This window comes from Ranitomeya imitator, chromosome 4 (assembly GCF_032444005.1).
Source record: "Ranitomeya imitator isolate aRanImi1 chromosome 4, aRanImi1.pri, whole genome shotgun sequence".
In the NCBI taxonomy this organism is placed as follows: Eukaryota; Metazoa; Chordata; class Amphibia; order Anura; family Dendrobatidae; genus Ranitomeya; species Ranitomeya imitator.
Window position 1 is genome coordinate 689,304,956 of NC_091285.1, and position 24,132 is coordinate 689,329,087.

General features: G+C 42.0%; 1 protein-coding gene across 1 annotated transcript; it reads left to right on the top strand.

The window, feature by feature from the left end:
* The first annotated feature begins 7,991 nt into the window (after positions 1-7,991).
* Positions 7,992-23,861, top strand: LOC138674358 (acetylcholine receptor subunit epsilon-like). The gene is made up of 12 exons (XM_069762211.1): positions 7,992-8,166; positions 15,541-15,674; positions 15,755-15,799; positions 16,362-16,471; positions 16,549-16,704; positions 16,937-17,040; positions 20,129-20,329; positions 20,587-20,701; positions 20,785-20,899; positions 22,683-22,881; positions 23,021-23,154; positions 23,524-23,861. Exons 1-12 carry the CDS (start codon positions 8,121-8,123, stop codon positions 23,692-23,694), a joined length of 1,530 nt encoding a protein of 509 aa, XP_069618312.1. The 5' UTR covers positions 7,992-8,120; the 3' UTR covers positions 23,695-23,861.
* The last annotated feature ends 271 nt before the right edge of the window (positions 23,862-24,132 follow it).

The window sequence follows — 24,132 nt, forward strand, 5'->3', positions numbered from 1 at the left end:
TGGTCAGAAACAAGCAATCAAGATTTCTGGCTCTCACAGACCTGTAACTTCTTCTTTAAGAGTCTCCTCTTTCCTCCACTCATTACCTGTAGTAATGGCACCTGTTTAAACTTGTTATCAGTATAAAAAGACACCTGTGCACACCCTCAAACAGTCTGACTCCAAACTCCACTATGGTGAAGACCAAAGAGCTGTCAAAGGACACCAGAAACAAAATTGTAGCCCTGCACCAGGCTGGGAAGACTGAATCTGCAATAGCCAACCAGTTTGGAGTGAAGAAATCAACAGTGCGAGCAATAATTAGAAAATGGAAGACATACAAGACCACTGATAATCTCCCTCGATCTGGGGCTCCACGCAAAATCCCACCCCGTGGGGTCAGAATGATCACAAGAACGGTGAGCAAAAATCCCAGAACCACGCGGGGGGACCTAGTGAATGAACTGCAGAGAGCTGGGACCAATGTAACAAGGCCTACCATAAGTAACACACTACGCCACCATGGACTCAGATCCTGCAGTGCCAGACGTGTCCCACTGCTTAAGCCAGTACATGTCCGGGCCCGTCTGAAGTTTGCTATAGAGAGCATTTGGATGATCCAGAGGAGTTTTGGGAGAATGTCCTATGGTCTGATGAAACCAAACTGGAACTGTTTGGTAGAAACACAACTTGTCGTGTTTGGAGGAAAAAGAATACTGAGTTGCATCCATCAAACACCATACCTACTGTAAAGCATGGTGGTGGAAACATCATGCTTTGGGGCTGTTTCTCTGCAAAGGTGCCAGGACGACTGATCCGGGTACATGAAAGAATGAATGGGGCCATGTATCGTGAGATTTTGAGTGCAAACCTCCTTCCATCAGCAAGGGCATTGAAGATGAAACGTGGCTGGGTCTTTCAACATGACAATGATCCAAAGCACACCGCCAGGGCAACGAAGGAGTGGCTTCGTAAGAAGCATTTCAAGGCCCTGGAGTGGCCTATCCAGTCTCCAGATCTCAACCCTATAGAAAACCTTTGGAGGGAGTTGAAAGTCCGTGTTGCCAAGCGAAAAGCCAAAAACATCACTGCTCTAGAGGAGATCTGCATGGAGGAATGGGCCAACATATCAACAACAGTGTGTGGCAACCTTGTGAAGACTTACAGAAAACGTTTGACCTCTGTCATTGCCAACAAAGGATATATTACAAAGTATTGAGATGAAATTTTGTTTCTGACCAAATACTTATTTTCCACCATAATATGCAAATAAAATGTTAAAAAAACAGACAATGTGATTTTCTGGATTTTTTTTTCTCAGTTTGTCTCCCATAGTTGAGGTCTACCTATGATGTAAATTACAGACGCCTCTCATCTTTTTAAGTGGTGGAACTTGCACTTGACTGACTAAATACTTTTTTGCCCCACTGTATATATATATATATATATATATATATATATATATAATGAGCCATGCATGCCAGGATGGGGATGAGGAGCCATGTATACCAGGATAGGGATGAGGGGGCCATGCATGCCAGGATAGAAATGAGGAGCCATGTATACCAGGATGGGGAAGAGGGGGCCATGCACACCAGGATAGAAATGAGGGGGCCATGCATACCAGGACAGAGGATGAGAAGGCCATGCATAACAGGATGGGGATGAGGAGCCATGCATACCAGGATGGGGATGAGGAGCCATGCATAGCAGGATAGGGATGAGGGGGCCATGCATACTAGGATAGGGATGAGGAGCCATGCATACCAGGATGGGGATGAGGAGCCATTCATACCAGGATAGGGATTAGTGATGAACGAATATACTCGCACGCTCAGGTGAGCGGAGATTTAGTTTTCATCGCCGCAGCTGAATGATTTACATCTGTTAGCCAGCATAAGTACATGTGGGGATTCCCTAGCAACCAGGCAACCCCCACATGTACTTATGCTGGCTAACAGATGTAAATCATTCAGCTGCGGCGATGAAAACTAAATCTCCGAGCACTAAAAAATACTCGGAGGACCCCGAGCGTGTGAGTATATTCGCTCATCACTAATCCCTATCCTTGTATGCATGGCTCCTCATCCCCATCCTGGTATGCATGACCCCCTCATCCCTATCCTGATATGCATGGCTCCTCATCCCTATCCTGGTATACATGATCCCCTCATCCCTATCATTGTATGCATGGCTCCTTATCCCTATCGTGGTCTGCATGGCTCCTCATCCCAATCCTGGTATGCATGACCCCCTCATCCCTATCCTGATATGCATGGCCCCCTCATCACCATCCTGGTATGCATGGCTCCTCATCCCTATCATTGTATGCATGGCTCCTCATCCCTATCCTGGTATGCATGGCCCCTCATCCCTATCATTGTATGCATGGCTCCTCATCCCTATCATGGTCTGCATGGCTCCTCATCCCCATCCTGGTATGCATGGCTCCTCATCCCTATGCTGGTATGCATGGCCCCTCATCCCTATCATTGTATGCATGGCTCCTCATCCCTATCATGGTCTGCATGGCTCCTCATCCCTATCCTGGTATGTATGGCTCCTCATCCCCATCCTGGTATGCATGGCTCCTCATCCCTATCCTGGTATGCATGGCTCCTCATCCCCATCCTGATATGCATGTCTCCTCATCCCCATCCTGGTATTTTATTATTATTATATTATTATTATACATTTTTATAGCGCCATTTATTCCATGGTGTTTTACATGTGAATACGAGGCAAATATAGACAAATTCATTAAACATGAGCAGAAAACAGGCACACGGGTACATAAGGAGGGAGGACCCTGCCCGCGAGGGCTCACAGTCTGCAGGGTATACATGTCTTCTCATCCCCATCCTGGTATGCATGGTCTCCTCATCCCTACACTGGTATGCATGGCTCCTCATCCCTATCCTAGTGTCAGGACATAGGAAGAAGTTCTTATTTACTTCAATCACACATACAGAGCTCTCAGATGTAGTTTCCTCTGCCTGTGTGCGATCTCACCTTTCACCCTCCCTTCCCCCTGCTCTATGGCTGTAAAGTGAGACCAGCGTGCTAGCAACACTCACGGAGTAATTTTTATGCTCTGTGCTGCGAAAGCCAGCCTCTGTCTAAACCCCTCCTCCCTCCTCCCACCTGATACCAGCTAAAACTGGTATGGTAACTTTCCAAACTGCACGGGACTCTTTTGATCTTAAAAAGTTATGTATACTGGCACCGATCAGGGATAGCGAGATAAAAGCTACATATTCCGGATGTCCACCGAGAGATCTATAACTCACTGAAATCGCTAGGAGCTAAACCCAACGAAATGCAAGGAACGGGTTTCTCCATAAGCGGGTCATATACCTACGCCGTGTTTATACTTAAACGACCCCCCCCCCCCCCCGACATGGTGAACATCCTGGTCATTGTGTCGTTCTTCTACAAGGTTCATACAGCGTGTTATGTATAGAAATGGCTTGTCATAACTCTAAGAAAGGGGAGTATTCAGCCTCTGAGTGAGGTCACCACAGGGGGAGTGCCTTGGTTTGGGCACGGAGATAAGTGAGGGAGACATTAGTCTTCACTAGTATTTTGTCCCGGGTCTAGCTGCGAGACAGATCTGTGATGCATCTAGATGTATGCCCATCCCCAACAGCCCATGGTCTGCCATGAAAGGAAATGATATTAATGAACTGTGTTTTTCAACTTTAATCCCATTTTATTTGTAATTGTACAGTTAATACGATACTTGTCTACTTTTATAATACCTTTTTATACTTCTGTAAACACTGCCTACCTTTTTGGAGTAAATATATAAAATTACTAGCTTTGTTTCTCCTTGCTCTATAATGTACTGTTACGTCCTCTGAAGTGAATTACGCTACTAATCTGGGTTGGCTCCGGACCAGTTATTAATTAAGAAATTGGAGCTGGTCGCAAAGGATTTGTCCTGCGTATTTGGGAGGCTTTGTAGCAACAGACGGCATTGATAATTATTGTTCCCACCTGAGTGGGAGTAGTTATATCGCCCTCGCTGCAGTGTGCCCATTAGCCAGTAAATAGTAAATCCTAAATAAAGAAAAAAAAATATTGTTTCAATAAATACATTTCTTTATCTAAATAAAAAGAAACAATAAAGTACACATATTCACCGTGTCTGTAATGACCTGACCTATAAAACTGTCTCACTAGTTAACCCCTTCAGTGAACACCGTAAGAAAAAAACGAGGCAAATAACAACTCTTTATTATCATACCGGCGAACAAAAAGTGGAATAACACGTGATCAAAAAGACAGATATAAATAACCATGGTACCACTGAAAACGTCATCTTGTCCTGCAAAAAACGAGTCACCATACAGCGTCATCAGCGAAAAAATAAAAAAGTTATAGTCCTCAGAATAAAGCAACGCAAAAATAATAAATTTTTTTATATAAAATAATTTTTATCGTATAAACGCGCCAAAACATTAAAAAAATAAAAATGAGGTATCGCTGTAATCGTACTGACCCGAAAAATAAAACTGCTTTATCCATTTTACCAAACGTGGAACGGTATAAACGCCTCCCTCAAAAGAATTTCATGAATAGCTGGTTTTTGGTCATTCTGCCTCACAAAAATCGTAATGAAAAGCGATCAAAAAATGTCACATGCCCGAAAATGTTACCAATAAAAACGTCAACTCGTCCCGCAAAAAACAAGACCTCACATGACTCTGTGGAACAAAATATGGAAAAATTATAGCTCTCAAAATGTGGAGACGCAAAAACAATTTTTTTGCAATAAAAAGCGTCTTTCAGTGTGTGACGGCTGCCAATCATAAAAATCCGCTAAATAACCCGCTATAAATAGTAAATCAAACCCCCCTTCATCACCCCTTTAGTTAGGGAAAAATAATAAAACAAAAACAATATATTTATTTCCATTTTCCCATTAGAGTTAGGGTTGGGGCTAAAGTTAGGGTTAGGGTTAGGGCTAAAGTTAGGGATGGGGCTAAAGTTAGGGATGGGGCTAAAGTTAGGGATAGGGTTTGTATTACATTTATGGTTGGGATTAGGGTTAGGAGTATGTCAGGGTAAGGGGTGTGGTTAGAGTTATGGTTGGGATTAGGGTTAGGGGAGTGTTGAATTTAGGGGTGTGGTTAATCTTGGGATTAGGGGTGTGTTGGGGTTAGTGGTATGGTTGGGATTAGGGTTAGGGGCGTGTTCGGGTTAGGGGTGTGGTTAATGGTTATGGTTAGGGTTGGGATTAGGGTTAGGGGTGTGATTGGATTAGGGTTTCAGTTAGAATTGGGGGGTTTCCACTGTTTAGGCACATCAGGGGCTCTCCAAACGCGACATGGCGTCCGATCTCAAGTGCAGCCAAGTTTGAATTGAAAAAGTAAAACAGTGCTCCTTCCCTTCTGAGCTCTGCCATGCACCCAAACAGGGGTTTACCCCAACATATGGAGTATCAGCGTACTCAGTACAAATTGCACAACTTTTGGGGTCCAATTTCTTCTCTTACCCTTGGGAAATTAAAAAATTTAAGGCGAAAAGATCATTTTTCTGAAAAAAATATGATTTTTTATTTTTACGCCTCTACATTATAAATTTCTGTGAAGCACTTGGTGGATCAAAATGCTCACCACACATCTAAATAAGTTCCTTAGGGGGTCTAATTTCCAAAATGGTGTCACTTGTGGGGGGTTTCAATGTTTAGGCACATCAGGGGCTCTCCAAACCCAACATGGCGTCCCATCTCGATTCCAGTCAATTTTGCATTGAAAAGTCAAATGGTGCTCCTTCCCTTCCGAGCTCTGCCATGCCCCCAAACAGTGGTTTACCCCCACATGTGGGGTATCGGCGTACTCAGGACAAATTGCACAACTACTTTTGGGGTCCAATTTCTCCTGTAACCCTTGGTAAAATAAAACAAATTGGAGCTGAAGTAAATTTTTTGTGAAGAAAAGTTAAATGTTCATTTTTTGTTAAATATTCCAAAAATTTCTGTGAAACACCTGAAGGGTTAATAAACTTCTTGAATGTGGTTTTGAGCACCTTGAGGGGTGCAGTTTTTAGAATGGTGTCACACTTGGGTATTTTCAATCATATAGACCCCTCAAAATGACTTCAAATGTGATGTGGTCCCTAACAAAAAATGGTGTTATAAAAATGAGAAATCGCTGGTCAACTTTTAACCCTTATAACTCCCTAACAAAAAAAAATGTTGGTTCCAAAATTGTGCTGATGTAAAGTAGACATGTGGGAAATGTTATGTATTAAGTATTTTGTGTGACATATCTCTGTGATTTAAGGGCATAAAAATTCAAAGTTGGAAAATTGCGAAATTATCAAAATTTTCACCGAATTTCCTTATTTTTTGCAAATAAACGCAGGTAATATCAAAGACATTTTACCACTATCATGAAGTACAATATGTCACGAGAAACCAATGTCAGAATCACTGGGATCCGTTGAAGCGTTCCAGAGTTATAACCTCACAAAGGGACAGTGGTCAGAATTGTAAAAATTGGCCCGGTCATTAACGTGCAAACCACCCTTGGGGGTAAAGGGGTTAAAATATATTTTAAGAAGCAGGATCCTACAATGCAAAAACCTGAGTGAAGGGTGAATTTACTGTGAGTGTATAATGTGCTGCTTGGAGAAGATCTCACGTCTAATACTATTTTAAGACTTCATTAGCCTTCAAGAATTCATGACGGAGATGCAATAAGACTCTTGTTTCCTCTCCCGACATTCATTTCTTCTGTCCGGACAGCGTTCTGAGGTTCCTCTGCCTCACAATAAGCCATGTGCCATGTTTGCTGGTTGCTGCACACATCCCTGCCAATCATCCTCTGTGGAAGGAAAGTCCCTGTATTGTTGAGGAAGGAGGTGAAAAGAAAATGAGGACAATTATACACCTGTATAAGAATAACTACTATAATACTGCCCCTATGTACAAGAATATAACTACTATAATACTGTCCCCTATGTACAAGAATATAACTACTATAATACTGCTCCTACGTACAAGAATATAACTACTAGAATACTGCTCCTATGTACAAGAATATAACTACTATAATACTGCTCCTATGAACAAGAATATAACTACTATAATACTGCTCCTATGTACAAAAATAAAACTACTGTAATACTGCCCCTATGTACAAGAATATAACTACTATAATACTGCTCCTATGTACAAGAATATAACTACTATAATACTGATCCTATATACAAGAATATAACTACTATAATACTGCCCCTATGTACAAAAATAAAACTACTATAATACTGCTCCTATGTACAGGAATATAACTACTATAATACTGCCCTCTATGTACAAGAATATAACTACTATAATACTGCCCCTATGTACAAGAATATAACTACTATAATACTGCCCCTATGTGCAAGAATATAACTACTATAATACTGCTCCTATGTACAAGAATATAACTACTATAATACTGCCCCTATGTACAAGAATATAACTACTATAATACTGCCCCTATGTACAAGAATATAACTACTATAATACTGCCCCTATGTACAAGAATATAACTACTATAATACTGCTCCTATGTACAAGAATATAACTACTATAATACTGCTCCTATGTACAAGAATATAACTACTATAATACTGCCCCTATGTACAAGAATATAACTACTATAATACTGCCCCTATGTACAAGAATATAACTACTATAATACTGCTCCTATATACAAGAATATAACTACTATAATACTGCCCCTATGTACAAGAATATAACTACTATAATACTGCTCCTATATACAAGAATATAACTACTATAATACTGCTCCTATGTACAAGAATATAACTAATATAATACTACCCCCATGGACAAGAATGCGATTGCCACAATGTCTTGTACATACATATAGACACATGCGGTATATATTATGGGTAGGGGGTGCGGTCTGTCAGTGGCAGTGATACTGGTGACAGCTGTGCATTGCATTGAGGGTCAGGGGGCGTCATGCAGAAATGTCTTCGGGGACACATACTATAGTATTTTTCTTGTGGGAGACACCATATCCTGTCATTAGATATCTTGCTCCATTCTCCTGCACTGTCCTTGTCTTCCTCCTGTATTACAGCCCCATTTTGCTGGGCGTGAAGCTGACAATCTAATCATGGGCTGGTGGTTGAGAACTTTCCTGATGCTTCCGCTTCTGAGCTGTGAGTCCACCTCTCCGTCTATGTATAGAGCTGGCAGCGTGTTGTGTGTCTCTGTTCTTCTGGTCACTGTCTGCACCATGTTTGTGCTCTCTGTGGGTGAAGTTTCCACCTCCTTGTGTAGTCTACCATACATGAGATGTTTAGGAAGGTGTAACTATCTTGTCAGATGAGAATGCACCTTAAAGGAGCAAACCATCGTCTGGCTTTATTCTGCACAACCATTATTAGTAATCAGTTCTCTTTTGGGCCCACCCCATGACTAACTTGTCCAAGAGATACCCAAGAATTATCAGTCCTTCTTGACCTTAGATCATTAGATGGCTCCAGGAGCAGAAGCCCAATGGAAGAACCTATCTGTTGAGTCTTTCCACATGTGAAGATCTGAGGTTATGGGTTGTAATAATCACCTAGGCAGGGTAATGATGAAACTATTTTTTGATTCCTTGTGTCCATGATTTTACAACAACTCTGGGTAGATGGCTAAAATACATTACCCCAGTCTTCAAGATCCCAACTCCAGAACCGGTAGTTCCACTTCCCCCATATCAGGCGATACTTACTGTCTACCAACATTCGGTTGGCCCACAAATGTATCTCCCACCAGTAGTCACAATCCATACTCCTCCAGATGACATATCACATGACCATACCAAATGTCTAACGCCCCAGCTTGCAACAACAGTCCTTAAGATCGTTCCTCACATCCTGACAATAGATATTGCAACCGTAGCACGTGTATCAAGCTCCAGCCAGTAACTGATCTCCAATCTCCAAAGGCCATCCATACAGGGGCACCAGCCGGGCCTCACCAACAGATTCTGTCCCCTCGACGTCACTGCATCAACTACCTCACTAAACATGTGGCTTATCAATCTCCCTCTCTGGGATCTGCCCCCTGAAAGGGCAGAAATGTTCACACCCTGCCCCTAAGAAGCTAACTGTGCATTGGTTGAGGTATTTTCCTCAGGCCAAACCCATCACCTGCATGTGAGACCCCTTGTGGTGACAGCTCTGTTGGGTCTACTATCCCCATCCTCACAATGGGACTAGTGACTGGGAGCACAATGGCTTGAGGCCCCTGAGACACTAATGACAGTAATGGAATGATGGCTTTCCTTGATTACCAATGTTGGGTCTGATCCAACCCTCATGTTTTCCTCTGCTTACTTTCACTGAATGGAAACATGGATTCCTGAGGCTGAACTGACAAGCAAGCAAATCTCTAATTAAACACAGCACGTAAATCTCCAATAAAATACAGCAAGTAAATCTCCAATAAAACACATCTATTCCTAGAACAAATATTGTTTGAACTTCCAAAAATAACAAAAGGCCTACAAAGAGAAGGGAGCTGAAGTAGTTTACACAAACAGTCCTACCACTAGTCACTATCGCTGGTCATAAGTACACGATGATGAAGGCTGGATGAAGCACAGTAGTCCGAGAGCAAAAAAGTGCTGTCCATAGTGCAACAGAGATATACAACACAGAGTACCAATATCGATCTGTCCATAGATGAGAAGAAATAAGGGCACTCACCAATCTTCACAGGATTCGATACTTTATTAACAAAATCTTCACATAATACGATCTGTAAAATAAATTGAACATATGGACACAGCAGCTTCACTGCCCTTAGTGGGATTACAAGCAGGCCGTGAAGATGTGGACAGCTATTTCTTGGAGTGTGAGCAGGTGGAGGGAATACAGTCATTAAGCACTAAAGCGCTGGAACTGAAAATGACTAATTTGGCTGAAAAGGAGATTAAGTTATTTTGGACTAATAAATCCTTAAAATCATATTGTGATAATGGAAGAGTCCCACGAGGACTGAGAGTCTGGAAGCAGATTTCTCAACACAGCGATGATGCAGTTTTTCGCAAAGAATGGGAGAGCATTATGCTAAAGTGCTCGCAAGATTTGTTGGCTTTGGTTTTAAAAAATAACATGAAAAATTATGATGCTTTAAACAGTGAGATGAACAAAACGCAGACGGAGTTAAAATCTAGACTATCAACAAATCAATGGACTGATTTTAATAAAAAATTAGAAAGCAAATTAACCCCTATACAGATTAATGTGAAACAGAGGAAACGCGACAAATTTGTTCGCGACAAGATTGATTTTGATACGGGTCGTATTTTTAATTGGTCCAACGCAAAAGAAAGCATTGGAGGAGGTAGATCTAATCCTCGGTGGAGAAAAAAGAGTGTTTATAAAAATCAGCACCAAAGAAGAGACTATTTGACCACAGAATCCGAATCAAGCATGAGTGATGGAGCTGGGATGTCCACCAGTTCGTTAGAACTGTTACCCACCACAAGCGATAATGTGAATATATCGACCCCTTTAGGAGGAAGATCAGGAGGGGTAGAAAGAAGAGAAGGTGGGAACAAACAACAAAAGAGGAAACATGTGGCTTGGAATCGGAAATAAGACAGAGCCCAGTAGCTGAAGATGCAGTGATCAATCTGTCCGATCATGTTCTGACTGCTGCACATTTATCATTATTATCCAAAGGTTTGGGGTATTGTATCCCACAGGACTTCGATATGACTGAATTTAAAATTGATTTATTCAAATCCATTCGGAAAATCCATTTGTTCAAATCTTTTATTAATAAAGTTGATATTGATACCGTGCCCGAAGGAGAAATCCCGTGTACCATCGGCCCTTTGGGGTTTATGGCTGGGACGGGGTCCCTAGCAGATTTCAGAGAAGATGCCAGACTACTAATGGGTATCAATGAAGATACCAACGATAATGATGAAATTAGTACCCCTTTTATAGGAGGAGTTCCATCTAAATTCATGCCACCAGTCTCTCCTGGCAATTTAGTGGATTTATTCGAGGCACAGGTTATCAAAGATGTTGAAGCACTCATTTATCAGAAACCTCAGAAAAATCTAACAGTTGACGAAAATAAAGCAATGCGAGACATTTGTTCTTGGGAGGACACAGTTGTAAGAGCCGCTGACAAAGGGGGTAAAATAGTGTTGCTTTCCAGATCCTATTATGTCGCCGAAGCTGAAAGACCGTTGTTGAATAACGAAATTTATTTACCATTAGCTAGTAGTCCGTTGGTAAAGTTCAAGACAGAATTAAGATCACTTCTGAGAAGACATGTGGAAGCAGGAGTAATTACCCGTAGAAAAGCGGAGAGGTTGCTACCGGAGTACCCATCCAAACCCCACTGGTACCACATCCCTAAGGTGCACAAATCTGTTATTCATCCACCGGGTCGACCAATCGTGGCTGGGATAGGGTCGCTCACTGAGCCCCTGTCCCAGTTCATCGATTGGTTACTTCGACCTTTACTGAAAGATGTTCCAGCATATTTAAAGGATACCAAGTCCTTTTTAGAATGTATTCAAAATTTTGAATGGCAGGAACATTATTCTCTTGCCTCAATTGATGTAGAAAGCCTTTACACTAAAATTCCCCAAAAAATGGGGGTGGAGGCTATCAGACAAATTTTGTGCACAACAGACAAAGGTCAAGAATTTATACAATTTGTTTGTGAGAGTTTAGAATTTATTCTCACACATAATGCGTTTATGTTTTTGGATGATTGGTATATTCAACAGGTGGGCACTGCGATGGGTACTCCGGTAGCGTGTACTTTTGCTAATTTGTTTTTGGCTTTATTCGAAGAGAAATATGTTTACTCGGATAGCAATGGTTTTTTATGTCACATTAAACTCTATCAGAGATACATCGATGACATAGTGGTGATCTGGGACAACACAGAGGAAAAGTTTAATGAGTTTGTAAACCATCTGAATGTTAAAAATGAGATGAATATGGCGTTCACTTCGGTGTTTGGTGGACGCCGGTTGGAATTTTTGGACGTTCTTGTTGAGATCAAGCATGATGGAATTTGTACGTCTTTGTTTCGCAAACCTGTCGCGGCAAACATAATTATGCATTTTAATAGTTTTCACCCAGGACATGTGAAAAAAGCATTGCCTCGCAGTCAATTTTTGAGGGTGAGTAAAGTTAATAACACTGAGGAGGGTTTTCTATCACAGTCAGAAGAGATGTTACATAGATTTGAGCAAAGGGGATATCCACGTAAGTTACTGGAAACAGTTAAAAATGAGGTCATTGATGAGAGAAAGATGGATAAAAAGCAGTCGTTGTCTTGTCGCAAAAAGCAGACAGATAAGAGGTTCACCTTTTGTTTTGCGTTTAATAATATGGACCAGCAGATCAGATTGGCTATCAAAAAGAATTGGCACATTTTGGGTCGAGATAAAGACCTTATGGATGTAGTAGCAAGAGGTCCGGTGATAGCAAATAGACGCAGTGTCAGGCTAAAGGACAGGTTGGTCCAAAATCGCATCAACAAACAGGGCCAAAGTTGGTTAAATACAATGATACCGAAGGGAAATTTCAAGTGCGGTCATTGCTCGTTTTGTAAACAACATATGTTAGATCGAGTATTACATATAGGAGCACTAGAACATACGGTGAAGGATTTCATCACATGTCGAACAGATCATGTTGTATACGTGATCTTTTGCCCGTGCAGATATTTCTACATAGGGAAAACGATTAGACCGCTATATATCCGCTTTCGGGAACATTGTAGGTATTTAGTAACAGGCAAAGGAGTGCCGCGTTTAATTACCCATATGAAAGAACAGCATGGAGGGAGGGCGGATACAATGACCTTTGCTGGTATTGAAAAGGTTAATTTACCTACCAAGGGGGGAGATCTAGATGGTTTGCTTCTACAATGTGAGGCCAGATGGATCATGCGTAGCAATGCCACGGGTCCGTTGGGGTTTAATGATAGAGTGGATTTATCCATCTTCTTATAGTAAAAGTTTCATCAGTAGATGAGATCTCACTATACATGTAGCAGCATTAGAGCTCCCAACAATTAGCAAAAAAGTTACCTTGCATCATTCACTGTAAGCCAAATATATTGTGATTTCGGCGCTTTCATGTATTTTCATGTTTTTTGCATTTGATCTATGTTTTTTTTTAAATGTGCTTTTAAATGTATTGTTTTTACGAGCGGGAGGGGCGGGCAGCTGAAGAGGGGAGGTGCAGCTTTGTCTGCCCTATATTTCCGCTGCCTCACCTGACCGCTGATGGACCCGTAGAAGCGCAGGCACAGCGCGAAACGGCCGTCGTCCAGACGCTCCCCTGCTCACACAAGCTGTACCACTGTAGGTTCCGGCCATGATTTTTATGTGAAGATTTTGTTAATAAAGTATCGAATCCTGTGAAGATTGGTGAGTGCCCTTATTTCTTCTCATCTATGGACTGTATGGTTTTCTTGTAAAAGGAGCACCCGAGTCAGGAGGTCGATAGCTGTGGTTCTTTGTGTCTGATCAGCACGCTGTCTATATCGGTGGAGACTCTATGCTGTGGACAAGCTGTGCCACCCGTAATTTTTCTTTATTTGGACAATATATCCATCTATTAATAGATAAACAAAGTGAAGGAATCAGAGGTAGAACCTGAGCGTGAAGCTCGAGGCCTCTTGTGGCTCCTTCCCTTCTGTGCATGTCTGATCGTTTGGTAATTCAATAATTCTACATTCTTCTGTACAATTAATAGTCCCATGCTTAATCTAGGCTCAGGTCCTGTTTGATCTTGGATATATATTAGTTGTAAATTTTCATAGCTTCTGTATCAGCTTAGTCTTTCCATTGGGAAAGGTTTTGGTATCACCGTGGAGTGTGGTTTTCTCTGCCTGTGTTTCCCTTTTCTTTTAAACCTCTGATGATTTGTTTTTGTATATCAGTAAAAATGTGTTTGTTCTAAAGTGGCTTCAGCTTCTTTCCATTTGTAGGCTTACTCTAATAAAACAGAACAAGCAAATGTCTAATAGAACACAGCAATTAGATTGACGTAACTGGTGCTCCGCGATGGAGAAAGTCCACATCTCTTAGAGCCGCGGATTCCGCTCTACGTGCACTGGTCCAATAGTCTTTAGAACAAGGCCAGCTCCTCACGCTACAAAAAAAGGAGCTAATGAGTTGGTCTACTGTAATTTGGTCAATCTTCAAGTCATAGAATCATAGTATGTTAGAGCTGGAAGGGACCTCAAGAGTTATCGTGTCCCCCGGTAAAAAGCAACAGTAATCTTCTATAATTCGTAATAATGGTTGGAGGCACCTCAAGTCCATATTCACCTAAATCAAGGTCCAAAACCATGGACCAAACTTGATGGAGTGCTAACCATGAAACATGATCCTGTGGTTGGGTTTAAAATTCCTTTGATAGCTACTTATTTAGATATCCATTTGGATATTTGAAACCTTTGATCCATTTTGGACAGCGGTCAAACATTTGTCCTTCCTTAATGGGGTTTCCATTTTGGTTAATGTTCAAGCTTCAAGCCCCTCAGAGGCAAATTACCGGGATCTTTTATAAGTAGGTAATTTGGTGGGGGAAATTCACTGTCCATGTCCATTGAAATCTGCAACAAAAAGGAAAATGGTAGACAGTGCTTGATGAAGCTCCCAATTCTAACAGTCAAAAAGATGTTCTAGAAAGGACAACCACTTAAATAGCTACTGATTTAGTTGGCATACTTTGCAGCTGTAATGCATTTCAGAACATAGACATTATGTACGTGAAGGACAAGCTGCTGGCATCTTCTGTGTAAAGCTATTATGGTCGGAGGAACCGCAATGTCCATGCCCACTGACATTGTGAAGCTCTTGAACCTATCAAAAATTGGTCCCAATCTCGTACAAACCCAATATCAGTTGCATGTTTAGACATCTAGTTATTGGAATGTTTGTCCATGCTACATTTTTCAGTCCACCAGGACTTTTCATGAGTATCCACTACTGCCGAAGTGACTTTCATATCCATGAAAATCATTGGGCCCATCTCTTCAAAGAATCGCGAACGTATTCCTGGATGTGATCCATAAACAAGGGTCTCTATGGTAAATTACCTTCTATAGATGAGCCGACACTTACAATACCTACTCATTCAGACATCTAATATTTGGGATACTCTAAACAAGGTCAAATATCAGGTTTTTGGGGACAATCTGCAGAGATGTTCCATGAATAGCAACTATGGTCACACAGGAACCATGATCTCCCAGGACTGACAAAGACTACAATTTGGCATTTGATTTTATTCACATCAGTTACACCCAGATACCTCCCCTCCAGTGACTTACAACAGAGCTGGTCTTCAGAAAACCATAGGATGTGGCTCAGTCTTAGAAAACTATGAGATTCCCAAATTCTCATCCACAGCTAAGGGTCATCAGGAGGTCATGGAGCCAGAATTCGCTCCATTCCATCCACACTTCAATGTTAATATGAGAACTCCATACATTTTACAATTTTTTCTATGACAAATAATGTTTATAGTTGTTTTCTCTTGACCTAGGTTCACTGGCCAGTGAGGCCCGCCTGATAGAGGATATCTTCTCAAATTACGACAAACAATCCCGTCCAGTAAAATCCATCAATGATATCATTGAAGTAAAGCTGAAACTCACGTTGACCAACCTCATCTCCCTGGTAAGTGTCCTCCATGTCTTATTTCATGCCAGAACCATCGAGTTGGATAACACTTAGTTCTCATTCACTTATTTTGGCAGAAAGAACGAGAAGAGACCCTGACGACCAATGTGTGGATATTAATCGTAAGTAATGTATGCACTTGGATAAAGCCGGTCTCTTGAAAACGCAGTTCTTTTCTACCTTGTCTAAATAAGCTCTTTAGACATTCCTGGCATATACATACATGAGAAAGTTCAACTACTGGATTCCACGAAAAGGAAAGCCCAGTTCGAAGTCCTTGTAAAACCAGGAACCTGCGAGAAATATGAAATGCAATGGCGTCCCTATAGTGGATGCAGAATTTGCAGTCACACCTGAGCCTTGGTACCTTTAGAGATCTAGAGGTTCTTAGGGCCCAGAAGATTCAAATTTTGTTTCTGGGCCATCAATATTAGTAATTTAGTGAGACCCCTCTCCCTCCAGTAACTTAGAAAGTTATCTGCGACCTCTTAAGGTGGTCATACCACCTCTAATTTTAGCCAGTTGATACATGCCTAAAGTACGCAGCTCCCTCCGGGTCTCCACTCATGCTTGAAATTGAAGTTATGAAATTATAGTGACAGAGGTCCAGGTAGCCGAGATTTGATCTCCTGTGTACAGGTGTCTCACATTTGTGAATCTGGTAATTTTTTTAATCTCCTAAAGACATGGGACGATTACAGACTGACCTGGAATGAATCGGACTACGGTGGCATTGACGTCGTACGGGTTCCATATTACATGGTATGGCTTCCAGATATAGTCTTGGAGAACAAGTAAGTGTAGAAATATGGACTTTACATTTTTAGGGGAATTTATTACTTTCACTGGGCAATTTTTTGTTGTCTTCCAGTATTGATGGTCAGTTTGAGGTGGCATACTATGCCAATGTACTGGTGTACAGCAATGGGTATATGTACTGGCTTCCTCCAGCCATTTTCAGGAGTACCTGTAGCGTTGACGTGAAGTACTTCCCATTTGATTGGCAGAACTGCTCGCTGGTGTTCAGGTAATATCATAGATACTTATGATGTCGGCTTTAGTTAAGGTCGGGCACTCTTTAAAATTGGGTGTATGGTTACATATAAACCACTTACAGGTCACTTGGCTTGACTTACTCATCGGTGGCCCATTAGGCATTCGAATATAGATGGAAGAATGATTTAATAACCAAGGGATAATAGAAGACCTGCTTTAGAAATCTGGGTTCAAGATTTCAGAGTCATTTTTTTTTTGTGCAGATCTAAAACCTACAATGCAAAAGAGGTTGACCTACAGTTGGCTCTTGATGATGAAGGAGTGAAAAAGATTGAGTGGGTGGACATTGACCCAGAGGCGTTTACAGGTGACTCTTTAAACTGGACTTGATGTTGCTTCTCTTTTAGGTGACCATTTACACCTGTCTTGATTGTGAAAACCCTAAGAGGGACCCGAAAACCCCAGTTCTTCCACATCCAGATCCCTGATTGTGTAACTCCTTCATGTATTCTTCCTAAAATTGTTCTACAAACATGATCTGGAGGGTAATATTTTTATATAAGAAGAACCTCTTAGATTAGATGTTCTTCAGTAGAACTAGTCCTTCTACGTTTATATTTTTGTGGGCAATTCCCCCAAGTATACTCCATAAACCACAAGTTGAGTATGGTTCTAAAGATGGAGTTCTCGTGTGGGCAGAACATCTCAAGATGGTATCTGAAATGTTCATGGTGGTTCTTCAGAGATCACCTGCTACATGTAAATCCAATAGATGATCTCTGCCATGTGTTCCACCAAAGAGTTGGAGCCATTTCAATGGGTTGACTACAAAATTTGTCCCAAGGACCAAAAGTTTTTATGTTTTCTGAGGTCCTAAAGTAGCTTCTAAAGAAGATATAAAGCTTTGCCTAGTGGTGTAAGGTAACAAGATTTCTTGACTCCTACAGCATCCTGTTTGTCCTTGTTAGTGAGGAGTGAATACATTCAGCACTATTCATTACCTCTTGTAATAACTGCTAAGTGTATTGTGAGGTCCCCATCAAGGCCTCTTTCAGCGTGTATAATACAGACCCCTTGGAAATGGGCGCATCGCCGATCCTGTCACATGATCGGGGGTCGGCGATGCGTCAGGATGGTAACCATAGAGGTCCTTGAGACCTCTATGGTTACTGATGCCGGCCTGCTGTGAGCACCACCCTGTGGTCGGCACTCATAGCAAGCCTGCAATTCAGCTACATAGGAGCGATCTGATGATCGCTGCTATGTAGCAGAGCCGATCGAGATGTGCCAGCCTCTAGCCTCCCATGGAGGCTATTGATACATGGCAAAAGTTTAAAAAAATATAAAAAAAATGAAAAAAATAAAAAAAAAAATAAAAGTTTAAATCACCCCCCTTTCACCCCATCCAAAATAAAACAATAAAAAAAATCAAACCTACACATATTTGGTATCGCAGCGTTCAGAATCGCCCGATCTATCAATAAAAAAAAGCATTAACCTGATCGCTAAACAGCGTAGCGATAAAAAATTTCGAAACGCCAGAATTACGTTTTTTTGGTCGCCGCGACATTGCATTAAAATGCAATAATGGGCAATCAAAAGAACGTATCTGCACAAAAGTGGTATCATTAAAAACGTCAGCTCGGCACGCAAAAAATAAGCACTCACCCGACCCAGATCATGAAAAATGGAGACGCTACGGGTATCGGAAAATGGCGCAATTTTTTTTTTTTTTTTAGCAAAGTTTTGAATTTTTTTTTCCGACACTTAGATAAAAAAGAACCTAGTCATGTTAGGTGTCTATGAACTCGTACTGACCTGGAGATTCATAATATCAGGTCAGTTTTAGCATTTAGTGAACCTAGCAAAAAAGCCAAGCAAAAAACAAGTGTGGGATTGCACTTTTTTTTGCAATTTCACCCACACTTGGAATTTTGTTCCCGTTTTCTAGTCCACGACATGGTAAAATCAATGATGTCGTTCAAAAGTGCAACTCGTTTCGCAAAAAAATAAGCCCTCACATGGCCATATTGACGGAAAAATAAAAAAAGTTATAGATCTGGGAAGGAAGGGAGCGAAAAACGAAAACGCAAAAACGAAAAAAGGGCTGCGGCGTGAAGGGGTTAAGCGTGTATCTGTGAGCCTGATGTTGATTTTTGGGTCTGCACTTTGACACTTTGGAACATGAATGCATTAATATGCTCCACACACTTCTTTAGCTATCAGCCTTCCACAGAATAATATGAGTAATGAAGCATGCTCTCTCTCTCTCTCTCTCTCTCTCTATATATATATATGCTGCTAGTTCGAAAATCTTACCCACACCTCCTTTTATAAAGGGAAATTCAACATAATACCTGTTAGCATGCGCCATATACTGCTCATATACGCAGCGCCCCAGTAGGTGGGCGGAACGAACGCCTGGGTACAAAATCTGCGTCTGACGGTGAAACCACTGGCCCTTCCCCGGTGTTACGTCCTTCCCACTCTGCTTTCCATGACGGAGGCGCTGAGGCCTCCTGCCCACAACCTGCAGTTGCCCAGGCACAACAGTCAGCAACCACGTCCAGTTCATTGTCCCAGCGCAGCGTTCAGTTGTCTCTTGTCAGCATATATGTCTGTTCACAAATTGTTACGGTAGTTAGATAGGGCATACACTATGCTATGACAGTGGCTCCATTGGGGTCCGGTGGCCAAAATGAACTGTGGCGCTCACAAAACTCAGGTTTCACGGCACCTGGTGGCCCTCTGCTAATTGTCAGCGAGGGCCACATAATGACATGGCGGTGGACGTGGTGGTGGTCCAAAATTCAAATGGGCATGTTTTATCTGGCATTGTAAAGAGATGGGGAATATGTATTCCACTATCTGGCTAACTATTTGGCATGAGGGAAAAACCTCCCGAATGTAGGAGTGATAGCCCTCACAAATTAAAGGAAAAACTAAAGCCAAAAAGCTCCGTGTGGCCATATGCTAAAAGGGAGGTATATATTTTTTTATTAATATTTTTTATTTTGCATTATATACATGTAATTATGAAGGAAATAATGTTTCTCAGCATTTTTTTCCCTTAAAAAAAATAATTTAGGTTTGGTTTCGTAGGTCTTCTTATAAATCCGTAAAACCAGCGCAATAGTCTGACAACATTATTCCCAGATACCATGTCAGTCAGAAAGGCATGCCGCCATCTTCTCCATGCTCTTCCCGTTTAGTTTTAGCTCTTTCCCGTCCATTTCAGCTTTTATCTCCGGCCCCCAGACCCGTTTGTTGGGTCCAGCAGAAAAATATTCGGCTTTCCCATTGACTTGCGTTTGATTCGTTATTCGGAACGAATACACAAATATTAGAAAATATTTGTGGCCATTTTCCCAGATCTGAATATTTCACTATTCGCTCATCACTAGTCCTTACAAACAGACCTCACATTTTCACCATGATCTATATATTCTCTCTAGAGAACGGAGAGTGGGCAATAAAGCACCGTCCGGCAAGGAAGGTTATAAACAAGGCGTACACCCCAGAAGATGTGGAGTACCAGGAGATACGCTTTTACTTGATTATCCAGCGAAAACCCTTGTTCTACATCATCAATGTCATTGTACCTTGTGTGCTGATATCATCCCTGGTCGTACTAGTGTACTTCCTTCCAGCTAAAGGTGAGGTTGACCTGTGCCCCAATGTGATGATGACCAATACCTTGAGGAACAATTCCACCCTTAAACCACCAGTTGAGTAATGAAGGTCTCCTCATCTGGGAAGAACATCTCAGAGTGGCACCTGATTTTTTTTGTAGATACTAAAGTCATAGGGGATCTTTTTCGTAATACCCCCTCTATCCATACTGGTGGAGTTGCTCTTCTGATCTTGTAGATGTTAATTGATTTTATTTCCTTTTCATGTCCATCTTCTTCAGCTGGTGGTCAGAAGTGCACAGTATCCATCTCGGTTCTCCTGGCCCAGACTGTGTTTCTGTTCCTCATTGCTCAGAGTGTCCCGGAGACATCGCTCAGTGTTCCACTCATCGGCAAGTGGGTGACATTGTCTCCTTCCAACATGGCTGTTTGGAAACTCTCGACTTGGAGTTGACCTAAGTGCGTAATTTATCTTCCAGATATCTGATCTTTGTAATGCTCGTATCGACGCTCATCGTTCTCAGTTGTGTCATCGTCCTGAACGTGTCGCTACGAATGCCAAGTACCCACAACCTGACTACCAGCTTGAAACGGGTGAGAACCTGAATTATAGCAAAGTATTGACTCCCAGCTTACCTAAATGCTTCCTACACAATAGCCCCCTAATTACCAAAAATTGATGGGACAGGGTAAAGCTTAAAAATAGCCAGACTACCATAGAATCCACGCCCCCGGAAGAAGCAGGAGGTGAAACGCGCGTCGGGGTGAGGGGACGCCATCAGCACAAGGTAACACTACTTCTTATTTATTTTATTAAGTTAGATATTCACGCCGCTCCACTGCAGTCAGGTGAGGGTGGTCTTGGTTATCCCCTGTAACAACTTTACTAATGTATGAAGCCACTGTGCGAGCCACTATACATTATTGATCAATTGTATTAGGGCAGTTTATGTATAGGGAGATCCCGTATTAATAGACCACCCTTTGGTTTATGGTGCTATATAGGAATTATTGTGGAAACAAACTGCTGCTTTGGAGTAAATATCTACCGATACAGTTTAGCTGCTATTGAGTATGGACTGTTGATGTATAACCTTGTCTTATGGTGTCCCCTATGGTAATTTTGCTTTTTTATTCTGCTATTTTGAATGAATATTAATAAACATTGGTTTTATTCATGGGATCTCTTCTTCCTTCTCACATGAAATTATGTGGGATTAGTTGTGTATATCATAGAATCCAACAGACAATGCAGGAGTTATTAATAATAGAGGTTTCCTAATTCAACATCTCCACTCATTTTTCCAGGAAAGCCGAGGCAAGCCTGGCACTCTCTATGACGTAACGTCTTCCTGAGAGCCAGACTACCATAGACTCCAACAGACAAAGCCTGGCACCCTCTATGACGTAACGTCTTCCTGAGAGCCAGACTACCATAGACTCCAACAGACAAAGCCTGGCACACTCTATGACGTAACGTCTTCCTGAGAGCCAGACTACCATAGACTCCAACAGACAAAGCCTGGCACCCTCTATGACGTAACGTCTTCCAGAGAGCCAGACTACCATTGACTCCAACAGACAAAGCCTGGCACCCTCTATGACGTAACGTCTTCCAGAGAGCCAGACTACCATTAACTCCAACAGACAAAGCCTGGCACCCTCTATGACGTAACGTCTTCCAGAGAGCCAGACTACCATAGACTCCAACAGACAAAGCCTGGCACACTCTATGACGTAACGTCTTCCTGAGAGCCAGACTACCATAGACTCCAACAGACAAAGCCTGGCACCCTCTATGACGTAACGTCTTCCAGAGAGCCAGACTACCATTGACTCCAACAGACAAAGCCTGGCACCCTCTATGACGTAACGTCTTCCAGAGAGCCAGACTACCATTGACTCCAACAGACAAAGCCTGGCACCCTCTATGACGTAACGTCTTCCAGAGAGCCAGACTACCATAGACTCCAACAGACAAAGCCTGGCACCCTCTATGACGTAACGTCTTCCAGAGAGCCAGACTACCATAGACTCCAACAGGCAAAGCCTGGCACCCTCTATGACGTAACGTCTTCCAGAGAGTCAGACTACCATAGACTCCAACAGACAAAGCCTGGCACCCTCTATGACGTAATGTCTTCCTGAGAGCCAGTCTACCATTTACTCCAACAGATAATGAGGAATCACTGATTATAACTGTCCAACAGTGTTGCAGTTGATATTAATATAATTTATGGTCATCTGTTCGTACCCAAAAACATAGATTTACATGTACTTTTTGGGGCCACATTTGGGCACCTGGACCCCAGACAAAAGCTACTGGGTGATCCTTTATACACTAATGATCTTGGTTGGCTGCTCTTTCATCCATCAGATGCTCCTGGAGGTGCTTCCACGTTACTTGCACATGGAGATAGCCCCGTGCGATGAGACGGAGGAGACCCCACGAGAGAGAAGACGGAGCTCGCTAGGAATCATGCTGAAGGCTGAGGAGTACGTTCTGAAGAAACCCCGGAGCGAGTTGATGTTTGAAAGGCAGAGACACCGACATGGGATTAGCAGGGGCCAGAAAGGTGAGCAGTAACAGGAAGGGGCCACAGAGGTCTTGTGATGACAGAGGAGATGCAATGATGACCAAATGTGGTGAATGATCCTCAGAACGTATCGCAGCTCCACAAAACCGAATACTAATGGCCCCCATCTGTCTTCTAGATAATCTATTAGATGCCGATGTGACCACCACTTTGTATAGAAACTTGGCCCAATGTGCTCCAGAAATCAAGACCTGTGTAGACGCCTGCAATTTCATCACCGCCAGTACCAAGGAGCAGAATGCCACCGCAGCCGTAAGCTTCCATATTATTCGAACACGCCAAAGTCACTCTGATAACATCCATGCATGATCGCATAACACCTTATCCAAGCACGATCATTCATCACTAGTTGTCGATTAGCTAGTATTATCTCTGGTGGACTAGTGGGAGCCAGTAATGTCTTTGAGGGGTCTAGAGTAATAACATCCCTGTAACGCTAATGAGTAAACAAAACCTGTGGTGGTCTAGCGGTAAAATTGATAAAATCCCTGGTGGACTAGTGGTTATTTTATATTTCTGGTGTTTCCGTCATCACTTGCCTGTCCTGGTTCCAGCGTTTTTCACCTCCCGCCTGTCGCTCATGGCTGTAACATGTCATATAATCCTCTCTTTACCTTACAGGAAATGGAGAACTGGGTGATGGTTGGAAAGGTGTTGGATGTCCTGTTTTTTTCGGTCGCCCTTCCACTCTTTGCGGTGGGGACTCTCGCCATCTTCCTTATGGGACATTTTAATAACGCCCCAGATCGCCCCTTTGCTGGCGATAGCCGTCTGTATGAACCATCTGCATGAAAAAATCTCAAGACGATGGGAATCCAGATCTTGTGCCTTTAGGGTGAATGATCTCCGACACGGGCACATGTCTGCGCTGTCCGAAGGGTTTACTGCCATATTGTATTTTGTCTAAGATGTTCACCGATTCTGACAAGGCACAATTAAATGTATATTTGTAAATTCTACTCGGTTTTCTCATCAATGGCTTTCTCGGAAATTTCTAAATGTTTTCTTCTTTCGAGCAATAATCGTGTGTGTATCATTTTCAATAAAATAATCGTTTTTCTTATACCCCATCATAAATCTTACTCTGTAGTGAGAAGATAATGAGCATTTTCGTGCTTAAAATGGTGTTCCCAAAATCACAACGTGGTCTTGTAATAATGTACACATATTTATTCATTTGTTCCAATACAACCTATTTCTAAATCTTCCTCGCTTTGCACATATCACCCC

Bases quoted from the DNA above. Each gene is read 5' to 3' on its own strand.
- LOC138674358 (XM_069762211.1), top strand. From the start codon at position 8,121: ATGGGCTGGTGGTTGAGAACTTTCCTGATGCTTCCGCTTCTGAGCT. The intron at 16,705-16,936 runs GTAATATCATAG...TTTTTTGTGCAG, and splicing joins AACTGCTCGCTGGTGTTCAG to ATCTAAAACCTACAATGCAA. The intron at 17,041-20,128 runs GTGACTCTTTAA...TATTCTCTCTAG, and splicing joins TGACCCAGAGGCGTTTACAG to AGAACGGAGAGTGGGCAATA.